This window comes from Prionailurus viverrinus, chromosome B1, assembly GCF_022837055.1.
Source record: "Prionailurus viverrinus isolate Anna chromosome B1, UM_Priviv_1.0, whole genome shotgun sequence".
NCBI classification, from domain to species: Eukaryota; Metazoa; Chordata; class Mammalia; order Carnivora; family Felidae; genus Prionailurus; species Prionailurus viverrinus.
Genome location: NC_062564.1, coordinates 41,294,434 through 41,312,782, shown reverse-complemented (window position 1 = coordinate 41,312,782; position 18,349 = coordinate 41,294,434). Strand labels below are relative to the sequence as shown.

At 38.8% G+C, this 18,349-nt stretch overlaps 1 protein-coding gene across 2 annotated transcripts; it reads left to right on the top strand.

Moving 5' to 3' along the window:
• Positions 1–438: 438 nt before the first annotated feature.
• On the top strand, positions 439–18,087 carry GOLGA7 (golgin A7). 2 transcript variants are annotated; one of them, XM_047857020.1, is made up of 6 exons: positions 439–489; positions 696–827; positions 5,843–5,995; positions 12,770–12,871; positions 13,943–14,005; positions 16,681–18,087. In XM_047857020.1, exons 2-5 carry the CDS (start codon positions 717–719, stop codon positions 13,988–13,990), a joined length of 414 nt encoding a protein of 137 aa, XP_047712976.1. In that variant the 5' UTR covers positions 439–489; positions 696–716; the 3' UTR covers positions 13,991–14,005; positions 16,681–18,087. The 2 variants fall into 2 exon arrangements, with proteins under 2 accessions (XP_047712976.1, XP_047712977.1); XM_047857021.1 differs by having other exon boundaries at positions 13,938–14,005.
• The last annotated feature ends 262 nt before the right edge of the window (positions 18,088–18,349 follow it).

Here is an 18,349-nt window from a genome sequence, read left to right as displayed (position 1 = left end):
AATTTGTGTGAGCAGTTTATTTGCTATTGAGTTGGGTGGTGTCTCACGTGCAAGCTAGGACATCCAATCAAGAGTGAAAATAACACCTTACTACAGTGATCAAAAACTACCTGGACGATCAATAGAGAAATGACACAATGTGACAAGGAAATGACACAACGGGGAAAATCCCGAGTTTTAGACCTCAGCAACCGTCGGCAAGACACCGCCCTCCAAAGTTCTCCCCTTCCCCGCCCCGCCCAGGCTTTTCCTTCCTTATTGACTCCTCCGGGAGGGGCGGGAGGCGGAGTCAGCCTGGGCCCCGCCCGCTGAGCGCGCCTCCACCCCGCAGCGCGCAGCCTCACCAGAGTCGCTTTACGGCCGAGGAGAGGGTGGGTCCTCGCCTCGAGGCAGGACGCCGAGCTGAGGGGCGGGGAAAGAGGTCTTTTGCGGCAAGACGTAAGTGACGGCGTAGGCGGTGCGACTGCAGCTGGAGGGCAGAGGAGGCGGGTTCGTGTTTCCCGGGCCGAACCGGGCTGTGGGGGGCGCGGGGCCTGGGCCGGGGCTGTAGCTAAAGGCCCGCGGTTACAGCATGGGTGAAGGGGAGTGGGGCGGAAGAGGCCTTGGGCTGCTTTGGCCGGTGGGGGGGGGGGGGGGGCTGTCTTTGGTCCAGGCCGGGGATCTGACCCGTGGTTGGTGTCTCCCCGAACCCGCAGCGCGCCCGTCCTGTCCTCGCCATGAGGCCGCAGCAGGCGCCGGTGTCCGGGAAGGTATTCATTCAGCGAGACTACAGCAGTGGCACACGCTGCCAGTTCCAGACCAAGTTCCCCGCGGAGCTGGAGAACCGGGTACGCAGACTGGCTCCCCACACCTGCTCTGGGGCGAGGGAGGGGGCTCTTCAGGGACGGGAGGGAGTATGGGCCGACACCAGACCCGTTTGATGCCTGCCTCGCGGTTCTGAGGAGGGGCAGGCAAAGGAGGTGCCTTGGTCAAAGGAGGGCCACTAAGCAAGATGCGGTGTTTGGAGGAGGACGAATAAAGCCAAGCCCCTGAGTGTGATGGCCTTATAGAACTCGGTGGTGCCGAGTGCCGGGAGTCTGTACCCAGCCAGCTGTCTTCTTACCCAGCCGTCTCCACACCTCCTCCCGGGTTATTGACAACAGTGATGAGGAACTAATTCCTGAGGTTCCAAGCCACCTAACTCAGCATGTTGTAAACTGTGACCTCCTACTTCGCCACGCAAGAGTAATCATCATCATTCTTGTGACTGGCGTTTGTGGCCATTGTGCTGGTCGCACTGCTCAGCAGAAAGGGTTTATTAAATGCTGTGCCAGACAGTTACAGACAGGCTTTCTTGGAACCTGAAAAACCTAGAACAGTAGATCGGCCTGGACAGGGAAATATCTCCGAACAAGGCCTTCAACTTGTTGTTCCCAGTTAAGATCACTGGGAGCCACCTGCGTTGTGATGCTTGCATATTGAAACTGTCCTCAGGATATAGGTCCCTCAGACAACTCTGCACACAGAAATGGAAGAAGGCACTGTTTCCTCTTTCTTAAGAGTTAGGGGGAAAAAAATCAGTGAATTTTATTTTAAAAGTACAATGAAGTGAGCATATGTGACTGTGTTTTCTTGGGCCCGCATGTGCTCACCTACCCAAAGAAAGATCTTTTGGTCTTGAGCCATGTTACCTTACATTCAGTTTGCTTTTCAGAGGTCAGTTTCTGGTAAGATGGGAGCAGAGTTTTGTGCTCTTTTCTCCTTGATTGGGAAGTGAGCGACTGAGGTGATGAGGTGTGCTGTGGGTGTGGGTGTAAGAAATACTGGTCATGGGATAAGTGGGTGTAGATGAGTCTGTGCTAGAGAAATGTGTGGCAGTCCTTTAAAATCAGCTTGTAACAAGGTAGGTTGTTCTACCTGATTGCCAAGTTTGGGAAATCAATGTGTATCAATTATAGTGTCTTTCAACACTGTGGTCAAGTTAGTGACCCAAGTATGTTTCTTTAAATGCAAATGAAAGATCAGATAAGCTTTTCTTTTCTTTCTTTCTTTCTTTCTTTCTTTCTTTCTTTTTTTTTTTTTTTTTTGAATGTTTATTTATTTTTGAGAGAGAGAGAGAGAAACAGAGCATGAGCAGAGGAGGGGCAGAGAGAGAGAGAGGGAGACACAAAATGGGAACCTGGCTTCCAGGCTCTGAGCTGTCTGCACAGAGGCCCACACGGGGCTTGAACCCACAAACTGCGAGATATGACCTGAGCTGCAGTAGGACGCTTAATAAGACTGAGCCACCCAGCTGCCCCAGATCAGATATGCCTTTTAAAGAAGGTTTCATATTAGTTTGTCTGTGAAATGCCACATAAATGCTACAGTTTATCATTGCGATGTTATGAGTTAACTCAGCTTGACACCTGGCTGGACATTTCCACTGTGGTTTGAAGAGGTAGAAATTGAGCACAATGCCTGCTGGCTAGAGCTACCAAATTTTTTTTTTTTTTCTTTAAATAATTTAACATCACAGTTAACATACATGTTTTCTGTGTTAGGGTTTGTATGAAATGGATCAAATGTTTTATTTGCAAGCCTTTTATGGAAAGTCTGATGTACACTATTTATGTACTTTCAAATCAGAGTGTAAACTATACACTTACTTGGATGTTACAAGATTTCTTTGTTTAAAGGTTTTAAAGTCAAACTTCTAACTCATAACTAAGCCAAATATATGTATGCAGAAACACATTAGCCTTCCACTCTGTGTGGTAGAGCCTTTATTTTATAGTCTGAATACAGAAACACAATGTAGTCACAGTACTCCACTGATTTTTGTAGAAAATTGATGTTTCTAAATTCTGGAGGCCTTTTTACTTCTTTGACTTCAGATTATAGACCAGAACTGCTTATGACTCTGAGTACTATACCGAGTGTTATTTGGTGCTGTTCAATTGTGTCTTTGAGGGATTTTTCTTCTTTTTTTCTTTTTAAATGTTTGGGTTAAAACACTAGTTTATGCTTTAAACTGCTTGGGAGAGCTTTTGATTTTTCTTTTAATGTGTTGAAATCAAATTTAAATTACAGGTTTAAATTTTCCTTGCTTTGTTTGATGGAAAATTGGAAGGTTTCTGTCTTTGTTTCTCTACTCCTTACCCTAGAAATTGTACTGATTGCTCTGCCACTGGGGCTGATTTTCCTTTTGTGAGAACATCACACTTGGCAATTTAATAGAGGAAGAAACTAATATACAATGTTTTGTATTACTTTAAAGCAACACACACACACACACACACACACACACACACGCGCAGTCATTTGTACCCTTTAATCTGAGAGTGAGGGCACGTTCTGCCTGTTAACAAGTTTACTTTTTCCGTTGCCTGTTAGAATGTAATACTTTGATGCTTAAGTACTTTGTTGCCAGGACAATTCTTAAAGAAAGCCTTAGTCTCACTTTAGCCAAAATACAGACATCTAGACACCCTGGGTCTGGGTAGGAGAGAAATGAGTAAACTACAATTGAAGCATTTGTTCCCCTACATACCTTTAAAATATGTGTCTGCATCTGGTTCATAGAAATTACCTTTGACTTGTGATCACTTTAAGCTTCAGCCCCATGCTTTCTACCACATCATTCAACAAGAAACAAAATTTCTGGGAAAAGGAGTTTCCCAGATTCCTATTTCCGTTCTGATTTTCAATGTTTATTAGTCCAAATTTATGTTGGGCTCCCACTTCACAAATCTCCCAATTTTGTCATAGCATCTATATCAGTCTTAAGGTACTCAAGAGAGAATACTGAAAGGTATTTTTCATAGTGAAGGGAGTGAAAGAAAAATGCCCACATTTGTTCTGTTGAACCCTCATATGTTGGGTCCTTTGCCCTTGCTGCTGTCTACCATGCTGTTTACCTTTTTTCCCCTTTTCTTTTTTAGTAATCTTTCAAAGAAATTCTTGACTTTTTAAATTTCTTTTTTAACCTTTTAAAAAAGTCCTTCATGTTGGTGGGTTGGTTTGTTTGTTTTTCTTTAATGATCTATGATTTGTTTCCATCCTATAAAGCATTACTGTCTTGGAATAGCTTTTTTTAAGAATTCATGTTTCTAGTATGATCAGTAATTCTGATCTGAAAGAAGATGTTTCTGGGTTGGAGCCCATGGTTTTGAATCACAAAGCCAAAGAAATGTAAATAATTCATGGAACCTTCCTTATCAGATCATAACATTTAAGTAAATCAATTGTGAGTGTTTGAAATTATTTAGACTTTTGTGGATTTGCTGATGTGACAAACTGAAGGTGTTATTTTAGGCATAATTAGGTAAAGATAACAATTTGTTACAAATATTTGTTTGTAGAGTGAATAGAATTCATTTTCAGGGAATGAGAACTCTGACGTCAATTCTCCAAATGACCGCTCTTCAAGTGGCGGCTTCCCGCACCATCTCTGCCCATCCAGCCCTTTTCAGAAACTCTTAACATTCTAGGAAATTAAAAGTAGTTCCTATTGAAAAAGCAGGAGAGCCACCACCACTTTAAAGTTCACATTAAAGTTTTTCATGCCGTTGGCTCACCGCATCCTCACAGTTTTTCCACACGCAGAACAAAACAATGATCACAACTGCCTCTAACCTAAAGGGTTTTAATAGCTTAAGGATGATGACCATAAATTGTTTTACATTTTAAAAAATTATGTTCGTGGGACTGTTTTGTCTCAAACTGTATATTGAAGTCCTTTGACTTTTTTCTGAGTCTATATGTATAGACTTCATAAAGGAGAGAATTCATATGTAAGGAGTTACTCTACTCGTTTCAGGAATAAGGGAGTTTGTGTGAGAGGGGCCCTATAGTAAGGACAGATAAGTTGTCCTTTGTTGCCAAGAATGATAGTGTGGCATGAAATACTCTACTAATGGGATGAAAATCCTAGGGTAGAGCACTGAGATGTGAAAGTACTGTTAGCAGAAGAAAGTGAAAGCAGATGATTAGAGTGAAAATGGAAGACAATGGTAGTATTAGGGTCAATGTGGGATAATGGTGTCACTGAATAGAAGGGTAACAGAAATGACTTGGTGTGAAGAATTGTGTGATAGTTTGAGATTTTGCCTTGTTCAGTGTGAGCTTTTAGTAAATTCCAGTGTTTAGGGACTCAATTTAAGATTACCTGCTCTTAGAGAGGCAAACCAACTTACAGGTGATGGAGAGTAAGGAATGCACTTGTGATGAGCACCAAGTGATGTATGGAAGTGTTGAATCACTATGTTGTACACCAGAAACTAATATTACGTTGTATGTTAACTAACTGGAATTTAGATTAAAAAAAACTTTAAAACAATAAAAAGATTACCTGTCCTTTCCAGATAAAGAGAACTTCTCCTTCCTTTTGTGCTCCCGCCATACTTTATATATGTGCCCACTGTATTACTTTGTCAATTTATTATGTCTTTATGTTTACATACCTGTTCTGCTTACATGACTTGTCAACTCCTGGAGGACTGAGTGTCTTGTTCATCTTCCTCAAAGGCCTGTCCTAACATCTGATGATAGGTGCTCAGTAAATGTGAATATAAGTGAATGGAAAATGGAAGGATTGTATAATTTTATTAAGTTACTTGAAACTCAGTATAGAGAATAAAGAGACACCATACTGAGCCTTGAAGATATCCAGTGTCCATAAGAGGGATAAGATTTAAAAAAAAAAAAAACAAAAAAAACTAAGCAGTTTCAGTAACATAGGTCCTGATTTAATCATCCAGGAGGTTTGCCAACTATTAGATAAGAATGTTGACAGAACAGCAGAATCAATTAGTGATAGCCAGCATTAGTGAGTGGCTGATCTTTTTTCCAAAACTTACTTTAAATTCTTTTTTCCATACAGATTGATAGGCAGCAGTTTGAAGAAACAGTTCGAACTCTAAATAACCTTTATGCAGAAGCAGAGAAGCTTGGGGGCCAATCATATCTTGAAGGCTGTTTGGCTTGCCTAACAGCCTACACCATCTTCTTATGCATGGAAACTCATTATGAGAAGGTGAGCCAACCTTTGTTTTCACAAAATCTCTTAAAATCATAAAAAAGGTGAATTGATATATTCATGTTTACATGGTAACAGTTGCCATAAAATTTCAAGGGGCATTTATAATAATAATTCAAATTCTGTCATGGCTCCTGTGTAGAGAGCATATAGTAGAGATTCCTGAGTCTTCAGAAACCAGTCAAAATTAATCTGTTAACATAGAGTTGACATACCAATGTTCAAATTGACTTACGCTTAAGATTGTAGAAGATCTGTATTCTCATTCTATCTAGCTTTTTGAGAATCCTTTTACTTTTTTCCCCAAGTCTCTGTCTTCAGTCTTATCCTCCAGCTTGAGTTCTTCTCTTCTCTTTGCAACTGCCTGCTAGACCTGGAGGTGCCAGCTTCTCAATGTAGATGTCCAAAAGGCAAACCTCACGCCTCCCCATTTTGTTTAATAACACCCTTCCTTTTTCAGTACCATCTTTAGGTGTGGGGGATGAAGAAGAGGGAAAAATTTATCAGTTGTCAAAGACTGAAATATCTGCCATTTTCCCGTTCATTAACTTTTCATGATTTCTTCTGCCACTTTTCTAATGTACGCCCTTATTACCTCTTAGACTGTCGAAATAGTGTGATGAGTTTCATTTCTTCCATTCTTTCACTTGTCCAAACCATCTATTGCTGCCTTCATGGACACTGCATTTCTTCCTCTAGCACTCCTATAAATTCGGAGGCCTCTCCTGGCTTCCCATTCACTGCCAGTGAGTAAAGCTCAAGCCCTTTCTCCAGCTGACCTCAGGCCTCCCTTTCCAGCTTTCTCCCGCCCCTTTCTCACTGTATCTTTTGGCCACACCCGCTTCCTCGCTGGGCACCAAGCATACCCTCCTAGGTTTTCCTCCACCTATAGTGCCACTCTCCCTGTGTTCAAGTCTCACCAAATCCTTAGGTGCCTCTGTCCTGTAACCTTTCCTTACTCTTCTAATTAGTATCTTTCTGACCTATGTATCCCCGCATTTTATTTATGTCTCTTTTCCTGGCACTTACCTCTCTGGACTTTTGAATGTAGCAGTTTGCTTTCTTATTTGCCCTTTAAGTATGTATTTTTCTTGAGGTCAAGGACAGTGCCTTAACTGTTTTGTGTCCCTCTTCGTGCATAACACCATGCCCTGGGTGCATTAGGTGCTCACTGAATATGTATTGAATGAATGTAAGTCAATCAGAGTAAACCCCTAATACATCATTTAATTTTGAGCATGTTTAGCAACTGAAATGCTATACAGGTATCTGTACTATACCCCACACAACAGAACTGTCCCCGTGATTGTCTTGCACTCTGTGTAGTAGAGAGCAGAGAGTTGCAGCTAAATTATTTTTGTGAGTTACTGGCTGGAGATGCTGCCATATTCATTAGCATCCTGACATGAATTGTGTTAGTGTTACTAAAAAGGGTATATCTAAATAACTAAATTATTTGTTATATTTTTCTCCATATTATACAGAGAAGCAGCCAACTTTCATTCCTGTTTAATATTCAAAATCAGAAGTTGTAAAGGATCAGTATCAGCTTTCAGTCTGTGTTTTATCTTAGCAGCTTCTCTTTAATAGTACACTTGCTGAGTGAAGGGACAAGGGTTTCATTCATTTGATAAATATTTATCGAAAGCCTACTATGTGCTAAACAATGCACAGGGGATATAATGGAATAGGACAAACATGGTTACTGACCTTGTAGTATTTATAATTTAGTGGTAACAACTGATGTTAAGGAAACAAAACCAACTAAATTATTAATGGCAATAAATGTCTTGAAGAAAACAAACTTTCCCATGATAGAAAATAATAGGAGAGACCTAATTTAGATTGTGTGGTCAGAAAAAGCCACTGAAATGGTAACATTTAAGCTGCTAAGTGAAGGCTACAAATCGTCCAGACCATTCAGGCAGAGAGATGGTAAATAAAAAGGCCCAGAGAGCATGATGGGTCCTGGGAATTGTAAGAAGGCCAGTGTGGAAGAGAGGGGCTGTAGGTGAATTTGGAGAGGTAAGGAAGGAGCTGTGTCATGTAGGAGTGTGTAGTCCATGGAAAGATGTTCAGACTTTATTTTCAGTGCAGGGGGGAAGCTATTTCAAGGTCTTAAGCGGGAGAGTGATATGATCAGATTTTCATTTTAAAGCAATTTCTTTGCTCTGGAGGGAAAAAAAGATACAAAAGTGGAAGTAGGGAAACCAGGTACAATGCTCCATAGAAATCCAGACAAGAGATGACGATAGCTTGGACAGGGAACAGAGCAGTAGAGATAGAAGGAAGTGAACAAATTCAAGGAATATGTTGATAGTAGAACCAAGATTGAATGAGAAGCTGGATGTAGGAGGGGAGGGTAAGGCTGAATTCATATGGATAGAAACTAGGTCATCCGGGGATGGTCATTTAAAGAAGTATGTAATATTGCCAATTTAAAGTAGAATTACATCCTCCAGAGAGAGTATTTTGTTCAAGCCTAGTAGAGTTGTCATTTCACTACATTTCATATTTGTTGATACGATTTCAGTTAACTTTTATTTATCCATGTTCATTTACTGAAATAGATACAGAAACCTCCTTCTAATGTCAGTTGTAAAAAGAAATGGGTAATTGGGTTCCAGCCAAGTCATTCACTAATTATAGGATCATGGACAAATTAATCTGAATTCTTTCAACTATAAAATGGGTATTAGAATTAATGTATTGTCTTACATATGGTAGATGCTTAATAATAAATAGTGTTTTCTTAAGATAAATATAAGGGGCTCCTGGCTGGATCAGTCAGTAGAGCGAACGACTCTTGATCTTGGGGCTGCGAGTTCAAGCTCCACGTTGGGTGTGAAGATTACTTAAAAATAAAATCTTTAAGAGGTGCCCGGGTGACTCGGTTGAGCATCTGACTCTGGATTTTGGCCTAGACCATGATCCTAGGGTTGTGGGATCGAGCCCCACATTGAGCTCTGCACTGAACGTGGAGTCGGCTTAAGATTCTCTCATTCTCTCTCTCTTTCTCTCTCTCCCTCTCTCCCTGTGGCCCTCTCCCTTGCACAAGTGTGTGCATGTGCTCTCTATCTCTAAAATAAAATAAAAATAGAGATATTATAAAAATAAAATTTTAAAATAAGTGAGAATTTAGTGTATCTACATATATACACATACACTAACTTAAGTGTTTACATATATACACTCATACATGATTTAATCAGGTATTTGTGAACTCATATACAATTTTTTTTCAAATATGAGTAATCTTTTTTAGCAGCTGCTGGCTTATTTAGCTGCTAAAACATTTGGTAGCTTTTAATTAAAATCCCTTTGGGGGCACCTGCCTGGCTCAGTTGGTAGAGCATGCAACTCTTGATCTCAGGGTTGTGAGTTCAAGTCCCACATTGCGTGCAGAGCCTACTAAAAATTAATTAATTAATTAAAATTAAAAAATATATATATATCCCTTTAATTACTAGTCTTGAAAGGCAGTTCTCAGTATCAGAAATAAAGTGGAAATATATTGATCCTAATATATGTTTTCACTTAGGTTCATAGGCAATATAGAAGGCACTACTTTATATGTCTAACCAAAGTTTCTTTTTACGGGGTTTTATAAAGCAAGTAAAGACCAAATAAAATTAGTCAAGAAACCAAAATTTAAAGTGTGGCTACATGTTTTAAGTAGGTGATTTTACTGGACAATGAATAACTAGATCACGCAAAGTGAACAGCTGGAATGGTCCTAATTAAGATATAATGTATTTATACTTTCAAAAGAAAAATTTTAAATGTATATTTGTAGTTTTGATAAAATGATAAAAGTGTAAGAAAAGCTGCCTTCTCCCTCCCTCCAGTTTGTCCCTTAGGAATTTCTGTGCTATTATTTTCTACTTTATGAAAGGACAGGCTTGAGTCATTTAGTCTGTATTGTTTTAAAGAATAAAATTTTTAACCTACAAACAGAAAGCCTAATATAATACTACTTACGCTTTGTCATGTGGGTTAAATTTTTTGAAATTGTAAATAAGCCTTTTAAAACTCACTAGAACAATCATGCTTTTTTTCCCCTGTAATGTGCTATTTATTGATTTAAAATGAAGATAAAGACTTCAGTGTTATTTCTCTATTGTTGCTGCCCATTATAATTGGGGAACAAATGGGCTTGTAGAAGCTTCTCCTCGCGGTAGCTGTCTGCCTGGTTCATAACATCCTTTCTGCTTATGTGCTGTAATCTGTAAAAGGAACAAATTAGAAGGAACTTAGATATTTTCTGAAAATACTAAGATCCTGCTGTTCTTGCTTAGCCGCACTTAGGATAGTTTTTCTTAAAGGTCTGTATTTCTTCTTGAGGCTTTCTCCAGTTTCATATTCTCAAGGAGGATAATAAATAGTCTTTGCTGAGGTTGGATTGTCTTCAGCTTTGTAAATATTACACAGATTGAGGTTTTGTTGAGGGTTTGAGGATAACATAATTTTGTCCAATATTCTTGTTTGTTTTGACATTGATTTACCAAAAATAATAAACTGTGAGCAAAATGTCAACATAAAGCTTCCTAGGAGTGAGCATGCTGATTTGTCCTGCCTGGGACGCAGTGTGAGTTTACTCATGTTAAAGCTTTCTTGTTGCTGAAGAGACTAAGACAGTCCTGCCTTCCCCAGAGCAATATTAAGAGGATTTGGAGCTTATGCAAAAAGAAGACATTGTTTTGTTTCTGAACTGATACCTAAGTGCACATGAATGTTATTAAAATTTAAGTAAAAACTTTGCACATCAAAGTTAATGCTTGAATCAAATAAAGGCATGCTATTTCTTTGCCCGTAACCTGTGCCCAAGGAGTGAGGGAGGAAAGCTGTTCTGAAGGAATCCTTTCTTTGCAACCAGCCATGCAGACGCTTTTCTGACTGCCCCCCCCTAGTGTAAAGGTACTGGAGTGAGGGTACACCGACTCTCCAATTTCCAGTTCTGTCAGATAAGCTGGGAAAGAAATTGGACAGAAGATTGAGAGTCCTGACTTGGTCACCTTTATGGGCTACTTCCTTACATTTGTTATTTTAGCATGATTGATAAACTGATAAAAAGTACCTAAGATTTTTTTTTGCCCATAAAGACCAAGCATTACTCAGGTTCTTTGTGAGTTGAAAATAGAATGATATTTGTATTACTTCAGGTAATTAGGTAAAAAAAAAAAAATTCTTTAGAAGTGGTATTTTTTAAGTTTTTTCTTTTATTTATTTTTTGAGAGAGAGCATGAGTTGTGGAGGGGCAGAGAGCGAGGGAGACAGAATGTGAAGCAGGCTTCAGGCTCTGAGTTGTCAGCACAGAGCCAGATGCAGGGCTCGAACCCACAAACTGCAAGATCATGACCTGAACCGAAGTCAGACACTTAACCGACTGAGCCACCCAGCTGCCCCAGAAGTGGTGGTATTCTTAATTCACTACTTAACCCTGCAGACTGCTCTTTTAATGATATCATGCTCTTTTAGACGAGATCGGGCGCGTTCAGGGTGGTATGGCCGTAGACGATATCATGCTCTTTTAGAACATGAGATTGTAGTGTTCCCAAAGATGTAACTTGAATGAATTTATTTAAATTTCACTTTCCTTCAGTAAGAAAATCCACTATACAGACTACCTAGTGTTTTAAATTCTAAATCAATTTATACGAAAGTACCTAAATTGTAGCATCCTAATTTTGTTAGTTTGCCCCGGTGCATTGTAGACCCACTCTTAAATTGTTTCTTAATTTCCAACTATTTTCATACAGTTCTTTTTCCCCTTTATGTTGTGATTGTGCTTATATGTGACTTTATTGTATTCTGGTAGTATGAATTTAAGAAAATATATAGTAATTAAAGAACTGGATCAAAGCCTTTTTGAACATTAGAGCCAAAAAAAGGGTTATTATGATGACTTTGAATCTGAAATAAAACATGTAACTCTTTGATTTTGTATATAACTTTTAAGATTTATTTCCCCTAGCTTATCGGTCTCAAAATTGCCCTTATTAAAGCTGGAGATTTGGCGATTTCCAGAAGTTCCTTTGTATCCTATCTGGTTTTTGTCTGCATTTGCTTTGACTTTTACAACCTTAATGCTAAACTTATAAATTGAAGTTCCCATCGAGGACACAAGAGCAAACTACAGAGTAGCACTATATGCAGACACGGAAATGATGGAAGACACTTGTCATCAGAAACTCCATAGCCACTGACAGTCACGTGCTTTACAAAGGAAATAAACTTTTCCGTTTTAAACTAACTGGGCTATCTTCTATCTTTTGTTATGGGCCAACTTTGTATCATTACTTACAATTGATGAAAACATACAAACAAGAGAAACAGCAGTTCTTCAGTGTTAAAGGGGACGGAAGGCCAAGAACTACTCTTGGTATTAGAAGGTATCACACTGACAACACATTATGAGTGGGAAAGGGAAAAGTACAACTAACTTTTGTGTATGTGAGCATCCACTTATTTCTCTGTATCCAGGCTTGAGACGACAGGGGGCAGGGAGGAGGGGCCGGCACTCATGCTTTTGTGTGCATTTGCACTTTCACCGTATTGAAGATAACTTGTGACTCGCCGAGTCCATCAAACTGTGCTGAATGTTGTGTACAACTGGTGTGTGCCACATACTCAGAGCTGTATCCCTCCATATGAATATCTATTTCTGGTTTTGAAAACTAATTCCACTGCCTGAGTATTTGGAGATCCAGCTGCTACCTAAGGTAAAATCTGATGATGACATAAAAAGCTGTGGTGTTTCTTTTCTGTCAGGTTCTGAAGAAAGTGTCCAAATACATTCAAGAGCAGAATGAGAAGATATATGCTCCCCAAGGCCTCCTCCTGACAGATCCCATTGAGAGAGGACTTCGAGTTGTATCTTTTTAGTCCAGGTCATAAGGTCTAAATATCTATAAAAAGAAAATTTTGACAGTACTCTTGGGCATCACCTGGAGAGAATTTAACTCCTTTCTCATGTATTTATTTGCCCTAGGAATCTTCTGTGTGAATTGCATACCTACCATAAGCCTCTTGTCTCCAACATTTTTCTTAAAGCAAGTCTCCTTCCTTTGCAATTGTGCAGGTCTCTGGATTGTTTAATATTCTGGTTACCGTCTTTCTTGGTGGTTCTGAGGGCATCTTGTAGTAATAATGGGGGGTGGTATGAGTAATGCATTTCAGCTGCAGAAACTCTGAACCTATAGCCTCTTTGAAATGCATAAACTCATAATGTGTGGTGAGACTTGTCATCCAAATGAATTGCAGTTCCATGGGGGTTCATCTGACTAGTTGAAATCAGTTACAGCTGCCAGATGTATCATTTCATTACCTTTGACATACTGTGCATATTTTTAGAGTCAGTAAGCTTTGAAACTCACTAAGTGAATTTGGTAAATAAAATTGCAAGAAAACTAATTTAACTTGATAACTGGAGTAATGAGTAAAATAAATTTTTTTAAAAACCTGGGTCAGATAATCCCAGGCCTTCCAGCTGATAATAATTTCAGCAGTTTTATTATCTTCCACAGCAGTGGTTCTTAAACTTTTAGAGGTCATGAACCCTCTCCCAGGAAAAAGTTAGCAAATAATTTCAGGGCATTTTGAACCCCTGAATTCATTACCTCCTTCAGTTCTCAGCCAAGAACCCTCTAGCTTCTACACTATAGCATCTTTTTCCAGAATTTTTTTTTTCTTTCTTCAAAAAATAAATAATCAGTGTTTGAGAGGGAGGACATGTGGAGTACTGCAGGCAGTTACATTTCTTGAAGTTTTTGGCAAGATGGAGAAAGCATCATGTTTAACTTGGGTAGGAGAAATCCTTAATAATTTAAAAATGAGCAAAGCGAATTGACAGCAAAGTGCACAGATCACACACACCATCTTGCCATGGTCCCCTTTTATATGTTCCACTCTACAGTGTGTTTTCTTAACAGCCATGCTGTTTAGATTGAAATCACCATTTATGAAGACAGAGGCATGAGCAGTGGGAGATAAACCATCGAATTAAAGGTAAAAATAAAATTATATGATGTATATGCAGTTTTTATCATTTGTAGCATGCGTGAATTTTCTTTCCTGCATGGTAAATAAATCTTTAGATTATGGCATATTCCCTGTATTGGCTTTATATTTAAAATGTGTATTTAGCCCAAATTCCGTTTGGTGATCTAGAATTTAATCCTGATTTTTTTCCCCCTGTACTATTTTCAGACTGGTTTTCTTACTTTGTTTTAGGGCACGTTTTGTTTTTTTTGGGGGGGAGGGTTTCTTGTTTTAGTATTTCAAGGCAATCCTAGACATTCAAATAGTTGGATTTTGCATATAAAAATCATTTCAGCGATTGCCCTGCCCATATGATGAATGACTTTAATAACCAAAGAAACATTTCAGAGTGGAGGGGGAGATTCTGAATATTTCATTTATTTAAGTGGCTTCATTGCCCTGTAGAAGAAACCATACCCCTAGTGGGTAGAACCATAAATGTAATTCTTTTGTTTAGAATATTTATGTTCTTCTATATCCATATAATGACTCTGAATAAGTGAGAAATACATTAGTTAATACTGATGGGAGTCTGTAAGCAAATCACATGGAAGCCATAGTACATGAGCATAGCCTTCTAAGTAACAGAAAATCGTACCTCATGGTTTCTGCTGATTTCAGTCACATACACTTTCTACAGTGCTCTGCTACCGTACTTTCCTGATTGGCCATTTGCAGGTATGTGTCACTAACTCACAGCACAGAAACAGATGCTACCAAAGCAGACATACTCTTCCTTCCAGGGCAACAACAATAATAACTGCCACTTTGAGAGCACCTGCTCTGTGCCAGGTATTATACAAATGGTATTTCTCATTCTTATAAGAATTCTGCAAAGTATTTTCTCCATTTCACAGATGAGCAAACCAAGGTACAAATAGATTAAATGGTGTTCTCAAAATCATTCAGTTTAACACGTTTTGGGATATGAACCCAAGCCTGATTGACCGGAAAACCAGTTTTTACACCATACTTCGTACAAGTACTTGCAGCAGCAGAAACATGGGGAAAGGGAAGAGTTCATCAGATTATTGTTTATCTTCCCCTTTTCTTTTTCAAGACTTTCTTTAAAAATACATTTTGTCTGCCCCTGCACAATTTATCAAACCCTATAAACCAACCAGCATTCCAAGGCTGCCACCTTTTAGCACTAGTGAAATTGTCACCTGAATTCTTTGACTTTGAAAGCCGAAAATCTAAATAATGACATCCTCTGCCATGTGTTTCATTTCTTTTAAAAAGGACTTGTTTGGGAACACTTAGTGTTACTTGTTCATACACTTTCTCGTGTACAATTTCCAAACTGGCATTTCTCAGTTGAGCAACCGGGAACCTTAAAGTGTGGTTTTTGTTATGTGCCATTGGAATAAGTTTATTTTATCAATTGCAGCTGTGTTGACTTGGCACAACCCATTTGTCATGACTCGTTTTGCAGCTATTATTGCTAAATATAATGTCTTTCTGAGGTGGTGTGGGGTTTTGAGCAATTACACACCAGAGACTAATCTATCAATAGTTAGGCAACTGTGAAATTTTGAAATGGGAAAGATTTACTTTAGGAACTTCTGGATAGTTTCATGAATGCAAATATTTTTGTTCAATTTAGTTTTTAGAGCTGTGTGTTCCTCAGGCCAGGATCTAGCATGGGCTGAGGTCTTGGAGGAGGGGGAGAAACTGTAAGAATAATTAATTCGATTCTGCCATTTTTCTTAAGTCTCTAAGTTTTCTGTAGGTTGAAGCATTATATGAGAGCTAATGATTTTAACAACAACAAAAAAAAGAAAATACACAAATCATGGAGATGGCCTTTATTAAAAAAACACTTAAAATATCTTTATTAAAGATTGATGGTGTTTTCTCTTTGGATTATCTTCTTTATTTAAAAAATTGGAATGTATCATTCTGTCACAATAAATTAGTGATGATAAAAATAGCTAACTTTTGTTGGTGTTTATTATGTGCCTGCACTATTCTAAATGCTTAATTTTAATCATCACAACAACACTACAAAGTAGGTAGTATTATCCCAGTTTTTTCAGATGAGGAAACTCAGGCACAGAGAACTTAAGTTACTTATCTAAAGCTAAAAACTAGTAGGCAGCAGTTGAGGCAGCCTGGCCCCAGATTTGCTACTTCACCCTGTGCTGTACTATATTTTATGGTGTGATTGGTCAGAGATTGAAATATAGAGGGCTTGGGGTGCCTGGGTGACTCAATTGATTAGGCTTCTGCCTCTTGGTTTCGGCTCAGGTCATGATCTCACAGTTCATGAGTTCGAGCCCCATGTCAGGCTCCATGCTAACAGTGCAGAGCCTGCTTGGGATTCTCTTTTTCCCTTGCTTTCTGCCCCATTCATGTTCATTCGTTTTCTCTCTCTCTCTCTCTCTCTCTCCCTCTCTCTCTCTCTCTCTCTCAAAATAAATAAAAAGAATCATCCTTCTTAAAGAATAAGAAATATACAGGGCTTGCATTTCTGGACTGCTGGGCTATGTACTTGCTTAGTCAATTAGTCCAGATCCAAGTATTCTGTTAGATAGACCGTAGCGCACTTATTAGGACCTCTGATCAGTTGGTGTGAGAGACTTATTTTAGAGGTTATTTTTAGCATCCCTTTCTAAAACTCCTCCTTTTCCTAACTACAGATCCCTCCTCCAGCTGGGACCCTCATCTATCCACTGGCCGATCGCAGAGTGTCCCCTACCTCCTCTCCAGAGCATCATTCCTTTGTATCTGCTGCCAGAGCCACGGTGCCATTTACTCCAAGGACTAACTTTCTAAAATTCCACACCTGGAGTGACCTCTGGTCACTCAGCATCCACTTTGTGTCTCCAAATTGTGTAGGACTCTGTAATCTCTTGATTAGTTTCTGAGAAAACACAATGAAGCATTTCACTTTTTTTATTCAAAGCCGTTAATAAAATAAGCCGTTGGTCAGCCCAACACAAAATTCATTTCTTACCTGCCACCAGGACAGTGGTTCTCTCATTCCTGGGGCCAGCTTCCTAGGTGGCTTGAGACTTCAGTGAGTCCCATCTTAGCCAGTGTTCAGTCTTATTTCCCCCAAATTCAGAAAATGCTTTTCTCCGGGATTTTGGTGAAAGGTAGGCCGTGTCTGTGGTTTTGCTAACGCATCTCCCAGATCTCATAGACCTACCAGTTTTGCCATGGCCAAAATCTTAAAGATCTATTTCTGCTGTTCAGTTTCTCCAACGGAAGCTCATTGGAAAAACAATGTATAATGTTACTTGTTCTATTATAACAGTTATTCCTAATTAAAACAGTATTTAATGCAATTTCCAGTTATTTTTCTTTGGAGAATTTTGTTATTGCATTACCTTGAATGTTGGGAAGATGTAGTATGTGTTGCGTGTTCCTTACAAAAATAAGTAAGCACAATAAAGTGGATGCTAAACCATCAAACACATAAATGTCCCTGCTGTGTCCCTGAATGTGTAATAAGCAAGTATAATAAATATTTTAATTATAGTTTTGTTATAAATATAACTTATGAGAAAAAAATTTGATAGGAATAATACCGTATATTGCTAATTTTTAACTGTCCCTACTGGCAAACCTTATGATTCATAGACTTTTCCTCATATACAGTATTCAGTGCACAGAAATCTTAGGATTGGTTCAAGTACAGTAAGTTCAGTGATTTCCAACTAAAACTCTCAAGTCCGAGTTCGTGTTTATAGTTCTTCTGGCTGTATGTTCTTAGTGTCAGGGTTTCTTATGCCCTTCATTCATCTTCGGGGTTTTGAGAGCACTGTATTTGCAAGAAAGTTAAGAAATATATTAGGAAAGAATGAAACAGTTAAAAGTTTTACTTTCAGAGATACTGTAGGTGCTAATACTGGATTTAATCTTTCAGATTTAGTTTCTTTTATGGATCTGTTATTCAGTAAATCCCATCAGTCTGTGTAATATTTTAATTGTATAAAATTCCTTTGTTTATAGCCTGTGATAGTGTATCTCTCTGCCTTTTAAACCTGTTGCAATAACTTTGCTGAAATAATAACACATTAGTAAAACTTTTCTTAAACAAATTGTCTCTGTGTCATATTTCTTGTGATTTGGTAAAGTGATACGGTATTAAATTTGGCAGATAAATAATACTTGTAGAATCTGTGTAGACAATTTTTAAACACCTTACATTCATCACACTTTTCAGTTTATATGCTTTATCTCATAAGAGGCAGATATTTCAGCTAAATATAAACACCAAGAAATAGTCCCTAATAGTAAAAAATGTATTCGATTAAGGAAATAAAAGATTAGGATGTTTGGGGTGCCTGGGTGGCTCAGTCG

Excerpts from the sequence above, each read along its gene's own strand:
- GOLGA7 (XM_047857020.1), top strand. The coding sequence starts at position 717 with ATGAGGCCGCAGCAGGCGCCGGTGTCCGGGAAGGTATTCATTCAGCGA. Across the intron at positions 5,996-12,769 it reads TGGAAACTCATTATGAGAAG|GTTCTGAAGAAAGTGTCCAA; the intron begins GTGAGCCAACCT and ends CTTTTCTGTCAG. Across the intron at positions 12,872-13,942 it reads TTGAGAGAGGACTTCGAGTT|ATTGAAATCACCATTTATGA; the intron begins GTATCTTTTTAG and ends CATGCTGTTTAG.